The sequence below is a fragment of the Thunnus maccoyii genome, chromosome 17 (assembly GCF_910596095.1).
Source record: "Thunnus maccoyii chromosome 17, fThuMac1.1, whole genome shotgun sequence".
In the NCBI taxonomy this organism is placed as follows: domain Eukaryota; kingdom Metazoa; phylum Chordata; class Actinopteri; order Scombriformes; family Scombridae; genus Thunnus; species Thunnus maccoyii.
Window position 1 is genome coordinate 25,107,984 of NC_056549.1, and position 10,094 is coordinate 25,118,077.

The 10,094-nt window shown below is 41.5% G+C and overlaps 1 protein-coding gene, 1 long non-coding RNA gene and 3 other non-coding genes across 5 annotated transcripts; 2 read left to right on the forward strand and 3 right to left on the reverse strand.

Annotated features, from left to right (window-relative positions):
- Positions 1 to 1,707: 1,707 nt before the first annotated feature.
- LOC121882019 lies at positions 1,708 to 3,449 on the forward strand. The gene is made up of 2 exons (XR_006092002.1): positions 1,708 to 1,796; positions 1,877 to 3,449. It is a non-coding gene; the product is annotated as an uncharacterized LOC121882019 (long non-coding RNA).
- On the reverse strand, positions 2,836 to 8,543 carry rpl7l1 (ribosomal protein L7-like 1). The gene is made up of 6 exons (XM_042389914.1): positions 7,872 to 8,543; positions 7,168 to 7,276; positions 6,321 to 6,484; positions 4,613 to 4,750; positions 4,408 to 4,517; positions 2,836 to 3,608 (listed from the first exon to the last, which is right to left on the reverse strand). Exons 1-6 carry the CDS (start codon positions 7,883 to 7,885, stop codon positions 3,400 to 3,402), a joined length of 744 nt encoding a protein of 247 aa, XP_042245848.1. The 5' UTR covers positions 7,886 to 8,543; the 3' UTR covers positions 2,836 to 3,399.
- Positions 8,544 to 8,558: 15 nt separating this feature from the next.
- On the reverse strand, positions 8,559 to 8,631 carry trnav-cac. The gene has a single exon. It is a non-coding gene; the product is annotated as a tRNA-Val (tRNA).
- Positions 8,632 to 9,546: 915 nt separating this feature from the next.
- Positions 9,547 to 9,618, forward strand: trnad-guc. Its single transcript has one exon. It is a non-coding gene; the product is annotated as a tRNA-Asp (tRNA).
- A 344-nt stretch (positions 9,619 to 9,962) lies between these two features.
- Positions 9,963 to 10,035, reverse strand: trnav-aac. The gene has a single exon. It is a non-coding gene; the product is annotated as a tRNA-Val (tRNA).
- Positions 10,036 to 10,094: the final 59 nt, after the last annotated feature.

The window sequence follows — 10,094 nt, forward strand, 5'->3', positions numbered from 1 at the left end:
GTTGATGTCCTCTGGTCTGTCTAGTGCTCAGTGAAATGCAACACTCAAAGGAGGCCAGCTTTGCCTGGCTTCCCCTTGAGAAAAAAAGTTAAAGTTTTAGTCATATTGACTGTGCTCAATACTGAATTATCAAAAAACAAAACAAAAAAACAAACAAACAAGGGAGGCCAGGTTTAACCTGGCTTCTCACTAATCAAATCACAGTCATCATCATTTTAAAAAATTACTGAGTCTCCAACCGGCTAGCCTACTACACGTAGTGCCGGCAGAACCAGTTAGCAAGTTAGCAGAATAGATGGAGATGGGGGCCTTGAGTTCTCATAAAAAATGACTTTACTAAGCTTGCTTTTGAACTGCAACTGAAGATCAAACAGAATGGCAGGCCTACCCAGATGTTGGACCTGTCTCAGGGGAGAGCTAAGGGAAAAGCTAGGTCTTTTGTGACGGAACTATGCAAGAACAAAATGGCTAACAGGAAGCGCAAAGCTAAACCAGCTTTTCTGCTGGCCTTGACTCCTGTTTGACCAGTTTAGCAGCTCCTTGAACAACCCATGGAGCACAACAGAATATGTAAATCTGAAAAACCCTCTCGTGGGCCATAGAGAGACATTCAAAGTCCCAAAGTCATATAACATTTGAACTCAAACTCAAACTTTTTGGATGAGTAAGGATAAACAAGGCACTGGATCAAGTAGCTGCAATAAGTGTGACAAGGCATAACCAACAGGTCGACAAGAAGCGTGCAATTCTGAAGAGACTGATTGCTGCTGTTCTGTATCTCGGTCACTAGGAACAGGCATTCTCTGGCCACAACAAGTCGGCTAGTAGCCCTGGCAACAAGGGGAACTTTGTGGAGCTAGTGCAAACTTTTGCCGCGTTTGATACAATGCTAGCAGAAACCTAGCATCAGCTACTGCATTTACGGGTATGTCAAAGACAATTCAGGATGACCTAATAGAACGCACTGCTCATGTTACAGGTATTCAGGAAGAAATATACGAAGAAATAAACACACTGCCCTTCATAGCAGTCGAAGTGGATCACACCACAGACATAACATGCAAGTGCTCATATGCATTGTGTATTCACTGTTATGAGAGTTCTTTTTTGCCTCTGGACTGCTTCCACAACTTCCTGAACTTCTTCAGCTATTCAAATAAAAAGACAGCATCCACCGTCAGGCCTGGGAGGATTTTGAGCTAGGAGTCAGTACGGATGGTGACCAAGAGAACACAGGCCCTGTGGACTCTTACCATCACCTCTTTTTCCAACTACTTGATGGCATTGTGCAGCATATGACATGAAGATTTCAAGTTCTATTTTTTTTTTTTGTGCCTTAGATACTGAGTTGTTAAAGATGTACTCCCAGTTTGCATTCTGGGCACGACATCTCTCAGCTAGTTGAGACCTACCCATTTTTTGATGAACAGACTAAGAAACGAACAGCAGGTCATCCATGCGGATGCCCTCTTTCACAAGCCACCAGCTGAGCTGTTGGAGATGCTCATGAAAGATGAACTGACCACTGCCATATCTGAGGTTTGCAAGCCACTGAGGCTGATGCTCACCATACCAATTACAAGCACATCTGGAGAGAGATCTTTTTCCTACCTGAAAAGGATTAAGACCTACCTTAGAAACACCTGTGGACAGGAGAGACTTGGCCACTTGGCAAAGATATCAATGGAATCCTTCATAGCTGAAGACCTGAAGTCCAATGGACAGCTATATGACAGAGTCACTGAGCATTTCACCACGATGAAGGATAGAAGAATGTCCTTCCTCAACAGGTATAGGTGAGTAAAAAAAAAAAAAAGTCTTTAAACACACAGTGACACACACAGGCTACTCTCTCTCTGTCTCCCTCTCCCTTTAGCACCATGGACAGCGACATGGACCTCCAGGGCCTTTGTTTTGATAATGTGGATTGTTGTCTTTAAAACATTTTCTTGTTATACTATCTATCTCATGTTCTTCTCATTGTTATTTTGCAAAGGGTTGTATACATTGTTTTATATATATTTTGGGGAACATGATCACTTCAAGTTTCTGTCTTAATTACTTGTCTTTGATACCACACAAAAATGGCATTCACTCTTATATGCAATCCATAGTCTGTGTACTAGTGCCACCTACTGGGCGATTATAAAGGTAGCCTATATTAGCAGTCTAAGCATTACAGCAACATACTGCAGTAGCACTGTGTTAATATCCAATTACCTGTGATATTTATATGCAATCAGGTATGTCTGAAAACCTTCAACTACATGTTTATTCTTCAGATAATGAGAAGAAACTCAGTGGCAACATCATGTTTCAGCCTGTACAGAACTAGTGTGTGATTGCGTGTGCATCTTTTACAGTGAACAGCATTGTATTTTCTAGCTGATTGCATTTATATTGTTAGAGATGTCCCCTCATAAGAGTGTGCACATAATTTCTCTGTTACTAATAATCAGTGCTTATGGCTGTGAGAAGTTTGCACATGTTGTTGTACAGTGTCTGGAGAGAGAAAATAAAATCACACGTCATGCTGTTTTAGTTCACAAAAGCCTTGTAAATGCTACTGTTCCCATGAAATGGGATATAAGCGCGAATGAGAAGCATTACCACAGCGACGGCACTTGTTCATTCTGGTCTGTGAAAGCAAGTGACTATGATGTCTCCATGTGATTATATGGCAATATGATCTCCATACCAAGCTTACTGGCTTCCTCGGTAATATTTGCCGCACACCGCCACTGCCTGACAGGCTCTCATTTTGTGCCAAACATTTCGGCTTACATTGCAATAGTACTGAATCATTTGCCATTTGTTATAATTATAAATTTGTCATTTATTGTAAAACAAAAACTTTATTAACAATGAATGAATCAGTTTTAAACAGGATTTTTTGACTACATCTTTTGATACTGCAAACTACTAAATGGAGTTCAAGAATTTGCTTTAGGTGGACTGGTGGCTCCTGCATGCAGGACAGCCAATCCTAATTATTCAATGACTGTCCTTGCATAGGTTGCAAGTATAAAGTAAATATATTCCTCACAGTCTGGGGAATATCGTGTGTAGTAATCAAGAGTCCTTTCACATAAAAATACTTTACATGTCAACAGATGATTCAAAATATTGTTAGATTATCACCAAAGAGCCCAACTGCTTCCATCAGTCTGTGGTCAGGTGCACTACATGATATCATTTTTAAACCATGAGTGCAAAGACAAAAACAACACGGATGAGGCAAGAGTCTACATTTGAAGTCCTCCTTATGACTCTCAGTGTGCTGTAAATGTAACCAGAGAACGGATATACAAATAAATGTAAATTAGAAAAGACTCTGGTCTTATCCAATTTACAATATCCTTGAAGTTGCTGCCGAGAGTCCATCTTTCGTGTTCCTCCTCAGTTGAGTTGTCTGATGATGGAGTTAATGTCCGTGCCACGGAATCCAGGGTTTCCCAGGTCCTTCAGGAGCCCAGCCTTGTCCCTGGCAGCATGACGAGCCACTGACAGCTTGAAAGGCAACAGGAAGTTGTTGGCGGCCCGGAAGCCCCTACCAACAGAGTAGATCTCGTGAATCAGGTCCTCCAAACAGATGATGCCATGTTTACCTGAAAACAAGAGGGGGGAGGTGAGTGACAGGTAGGAAGATTATTATGCATGACAGGATGGTGGAAAAGTGGAAACAAAACCAGAAAGGGAGGAATGAAAAAGCTTTACATGTTTGTAAGTATTATTATACACAGAGCAAGCTTTCAAAGCTGTTGAAAGAGCTTCAACAGAAGCTGAAATCATGTTCAATTGAATAGATACACACAACCCAGTCATGTTTACCAACCTAACCATTCTGTGATTACTGAACACTGAGGCAAAACATCCAGCATTGCTAAACTGAGCTGTCAGTGTGCTCACTCTCATGGACAGGGGAAACTGTGTTTTTGTTTTTGGGGGTGTGCAAAGTGTAGACAGCCAAACCCTAAATTTAAAGTTTTGCAAAGGGGCGAAAATAAACTAAAACACAGTGATGTGAAATCTGTCACTTTCTCACACTGATACCTGCATCTAAATTTGCATGTAGGTTTCAGTTCATTCATCAAATTTATATAAATTCACCACACTTTGTCAAAGTGTTTGAACTTTAGGCTAAAACAGAGATCCTTGCATAGCTCAATTCTAAACAGATTGTCAAAAGGAGAAATAATAACCCTTCACATGTTCATCACAAATGATCATATGGCCTTGAGCATTTTAACTTTCTATAATCACATATATTTGTGTAATATTGCATTGTTGAGGTACTTTTTTCCATACAATTCAAACAAATGCATTAACTTTCAAAAGTTACAGATTTAGTAAATTTATTCTTAAAACTTCTGCTGTCATTCTATGGAGGCTGTGTTCAAAACTTACCCATGTGCTGCTCAATGAAGGTGTTGTCAGTAAGAGGAACCCTCCTCCTGCCTATCCTGGTCTGTCCTCTCTTCAGAATGAGCTCACGAACAGACTTCAAGTTGGGAAATCTGTTGGGAAGATTACAAAGTGTTTGTAATATGTAAAAAAACAAATGTAATCCAAGAGTAACTTTACTCAAGTACAACAGTCACCAGCTACTGACCCCCACGCCACATAGGGCTCCACCATCTTCATCATGGCTACAGAGGTCTTGTTGATTTTGACGAAGGCCCCGCTGAAGATCTTCCTCAGTCTCAACATCTGGATCACCTTCATCACTTTGGGACTGACACCCTTAATCCTAACAGGAGAGGATCATAGAAGTTTGATTATGTACATGTATGGGTTATTATAATAAATACAACCGTTTTCATTCATTAATATTCAGATCTGATGTTACCATCAGAAACATCACAACTTGTAAGTGAGAGTGAACACATCAATGGAGTTAAAGAGTGACAGATGTTATGTGATGACTGGATCTTGACAAGTTGGAGAACTGCACACAGGAAGATGTTACTTAGGAAGAACTACTCACATTCAGGTAAGAGATTTGTCGTGTAAAGTTAGGAACAGGCTGAACTCAAACTTCATTTTAATTGCACTTTTCTACAGATAAACAAATGAGGAAAATCAGCGACCATAGACGTGGTAAAATTCACCAATGTCTAATGCTATCCAGGGCTATTAAACTGTCACTTTTTTTAAAATGTCAGCTCCCAGTTTAAATGAAAAAAGAAAGCACTGACTGTATGTCTTCACAGCAATTAGGGTAATGTTGCAAAGTCACCAATTTTAGTCATCTAGAGAAGAAAAACAACCTTTCCACATAGCTTATATAGCTTAAGTTACATTAGAGGTTAAGAGAGGAAAGTGAACTGTTTATAGACTGAGTATATTCAAACTAAGCCAGGTACACATTTGTATGTAACCCATCTTTTCCTCTCAGTTTCAGCCCTCTGTCTACAAACAGCCAACACACCCAAAAACAGAGCTTTTTAAAAACAGTTTCCAGAGTGTGTGAATCTTAAAATGCTAGCTTGGCATATCACCATATACAGGGAAAACAAAGCTGGAAGTTGTGCTGTTTGCTATTTTTGCTTTGGATTTTGTCGGGGGCTCTGCAAATTTAAATGCTTATTATTTTGTGTTATTTCATTTATAATTCAGGTAACTTGGTGTTGACTTAAGCTGTTCTTTAAATTCCTAACATACTTTGTAAATGGCTAAAAAAACAGTTATATTATGGAAAAAAACATCCACTGTATTTCATAAATTGTTGATGGTTAATCGTGTATTGATTGTTAACACGGCCACTATAAATTAAGGAAATTCCTCAAAATTTGCATTTCTAGCCCTGGTTGGGCACCCAAACATGCTGCCTCCAAGATGATTCTGAGCCAAACCCACGAATCTGAGTGCTCACTTCAGTAGCTGTTTTGGTGACTAGTTTTCAATGTATGAAGTATCAGTAAGCTTAGACTTGAGCTTTCATGCACCAACAGCTAATATCATCAAAGCATGAACAAGAGAAGTGTCAGCATTTGATAAAATCTGAAACAGCATGTAATCTAGATCAAACGTAAGTATTGCAACATTTTTATCATAAAAGTATTTTCCAAATGTTGCAGGGATGTCTGTGTGAGTTACAGACTGAATGGTTTCTGCATATGGCTGTGTGAAAGGTACTATTTTTAGCTTCACTGAAGTCCAAACAGATGGATGCCACCATTTACAACGGATTTCAGCTTTTTGGAGAATTTCCCTGCAACATGACCAAAAAAAGAAAGAAAGACAGAAAGGAGGAAAGAAATGAAAACTTTGCAAATCTTCCTCAACCACAAATCCAAACTCAGAGTCAGACAACTCACTCTCTGATGCGAACAGCGAAGGCCAGTCTGTTCTTAGCAGGAGGCAGAGGTGCAGCCGGCCTGTGATCAGCTCTCCGGATGCGAGTTTCATCACGGTGCTTCTTGTGGCTGTCTTTCAAGAAATCTTCCAAACGCTTGAACTTCAACGGTTTGCCCTTTGATACCTAGAACAACATATACATACACAGCACTACTTTAAGAATGGTAGAATTAAGTGCAGTCTGACAGGTCATTTAAATGAACGCTGATTTTCATAGTGTACTCTGATGATGGCTCTGACTGTTTGGTAAAGAGAGGTTTATAAAGTAACAGTCACCAACAGAGAGGTGGTGTCTACGATAACAGACTGGTTAATTACAAGGAAATTTGTCTGGCGAGCAAACTGATCACTAATATACTGGTATGAAGCAAGTTAGCCTACATGTTATTTAACTGTAAGTTACTCCCAAACATATTTACACACATCTGCCTATAACAGACCTGGCAGTTACAAGAGGGCACAAAAACTGTTAAACAAAACAAAACAAAAAAACCCCAAAAGAGAATATACATTAGTGTTTAATAGTAGCTTTGCTGTCTCTTTAACAGTGGATTTCTACTTGTATGTTGAACGTTGTTGAGCCTTGGCTCCTTCCTATTTATCCCAGTGGTTGACAACAAAACCTGACCTTCACCACTTACACTTCATTGAGAACTATTAAAACTATGGTATAGCTTTAATGGAAATACCTTCACAATAGCTTGCCTCAGATCAAGAGTTGTATATAATTTTTTGATTGTGACAATACATTCCTATTGCTTTCTCTTGTTGTTCAATAAATCCAAAGCAAGAGTAAACATAACTTACCTTTCTCTTTTCAAGCAGTGCAAGCTTGGCTTGTGTGGCTTTAATTGCCTGGTATGCTTTCCTCTTTTTCAAGAGATACTCAGGAACTAACTTGATGACTTTTTTTGATCTGATAACACAAGCGTACATAGAGTCAGTGAAGAAACCAGCAGAAACAGACATGAAATCCACAACCATTTGCAACAAGCTACAGAGTTATTGTTACTTTTTGTTCATTATACAGCCATAAAAGATAAAAATAAGTTAGTTCTATTAAATTTTCTCTTCTTAAACACGTAAGACATGTTAAAAAATAAACGTCTCTGTCCAGACAGAACGAATAAGCTACATGCTGCTTTAGCGAATTTGTATTTTTTTTGTATTTCTTAAGACTAAGTGGTTACTTTAAGAAAATGACATCCACACAGGGCATAAAAATATATATCACAGAGGCTGTCCGCTACATGTACACTGTGTCAATTACACACCAAAAGTTCCACATGTTGACAAAATGCAGGGCTAGCTAAGCTACGGCTATCTCATCGCTCGGTAGAGTACATGTGAAATTAGGCTCCCAGCAAGCTGCCTTTTTTACCTTCAATCATCTAAATGGAGGTACTGACCGACACAGTAAAACGTACGTTTCTTGAAAAGACTGGAAACAGTTCAACTACATATGAAGGAACAGTGGATGGATTTAGATAGAATTAAAAACAAATGCTTACTCTGCCTCTGCCATGGTGAAATCCGAAGACTAGACCGTCGCTCGAGGATGACGTCACAGGCACTATTCTTCTACTTTGTGTTTATTGGCGGGTCGCAAACCAACTTTGAAGGTGCATACCGCCACCTACTGTATCGGAGTGCACAGATACATGGCACTAGATCATCTGGATACTGATTGTTCTATAGAAAAAAAACAACAAGACAAAGGAAAACCACACCCTACTTACTAATCCTGCCTGTATTATAACCTATCAAACCCTTTCTGAAGTCCTGTTCTCTGCTCAGTAGTGATTTTAAGCCCTATTCCTGCCCTGTCTCATGTACTATATTTCTAAATGTCTCCCCTTCTAAATTTTATTTACTACAGCGCATGATAGGGTGTTCTACATCTTCCAGTGTTACACCACTGACTCAGATTTCTTGGACTTTTGCCCAGTATATGTAACATGGAGTAAAACTCATTCATTCCTGAACCTTAATCATGTAATGATTACCTCGTTTCTGCAGTTACAATATCCTCCTTTAAATTATTTAGCCTGAACTGCCATCTTTATATTATAATAACTTTTCTGCCACCAAGTTCTCCGCTGACATTGGAGCACCAAACTTTAAGTCTACGCGTCCTTCTCACTGCTAATATGAGACAGCACAGTTTGATTCAGTTACTCCGTGTGAACACAAAGAAGTGTTTCCGCCCGGTTTCGAACCGGGGACCTTTCGCGTGTGAGGCGAACGTGATAACCACTACACTACGGAAACTGTGAAAAAGGTGGGCCGCGGCCTCCGGGGCCAGTTAAAGCATTCGTGCACACTGACCTCCAGACGTGTCTTCCAATCGCTTGACCACATCCAGACATTTCAAATGCAGGACATCACTCGTGCGCGCAGCGTTAAGGATCGGTAAAAAGACAAAGGAAAGAAAAGGGTGATACAAAATCAGACGAGACAAGCACTCGTGCCGCGGCATTGGAGACATTTCAGTGAACCCTCAATGGAGACTGTCCTCAGAGAAGCGACAGAATCAGTCGTTTCGGCAGTAGCAAAACCCAGATGTAAATGTCAAGGCCTCAACTCTACAACTTTCACTCCGTTTTCTGCCACGATAGCTGCATGGCTGTACGGATGGCAGCGTGGGTCGGTACACCACTTTGGCCCAGACTTAAATATCTCAACGACTGTTGGATGGATTGCAAGGAAATTGCAGTCCAGACATTCATCCCTGGTCCCCAGAGGATGAATCCTACTGACTCTGGTGATCCTCTTCACTTTTCCCCCGTGAGGTCGACATTTGTGGCCCAGAGTGAAGTATCTGGACAACCGTTAGATGGATTGCCGTGAGAGTTGGGACAGAGCTTCACGGTCCCCACAGGATGCGTTCTAAGCACTTTGGTCACCCTCTGACGTTTTCTCCAGCGCCAGCAGAAGCTGAGGATTTCACTTGTGATATATGTGAACACCTGCTTGATGGGTTGGCCCAAAATTTGGTACAGACATTCGTGGCTCCCGAGCGATGCGTTCCGATGGCTTCGGCGATCCTTTGCCTTCTCCCCTGGCGCCACCATGAGGTTGACATGCGACTTCTCAGTTCAAACATCTGGATGACCGCTGGAGCGTTCCCCGTAAAGGTGGAAACCGCCCCACCGGCCCGCTGACGTGCCGAGAGTGGTGCAGCCGTCCTCGTTAGTATAGTGGACAGTATCTCCGCCTGTCACGCGGAAGACCGGGGTTCGATTCCCCGACGGGGAGAGTTGACTTTTCTGCCAGCTGCCGATTGTTCACCGGGCCAGACAAAAGCAATACACCAGCAGCACCATGCGTGCTCCTCCTCCTGTCCAACAGAGCGATACGGCCAGGACATGGGCCTGCCGCGTTCCCGTGCAGAAATGAGAAAATCGGCTGGGCAGAAAGCATGACTGGAAGCGGTTATTAGACATGACTATGACGGTGACTCCTTTATCCCTCGTGCCTCCCTTAGCTCCATGCGGTTTTCTATGGTTTGACGCGGCGCTGCATACCGCCCAGTGTGCTGCTGGTGTGAATCTCCGTCGTTTGATTTTATTCACGACTCAGAGTGAGCATAAACAGAGGAGTGTTTCCGCCCGGTTTCGAACCGGGGACCTTTCGCGTGTTAGGCGAACGTGATAACCACTACACTACGGAAACTGTGAAAAAGGTGGGCCGCGGCCTCCGGGGCCACTTAAAGCATTCGTGCACACTGACCT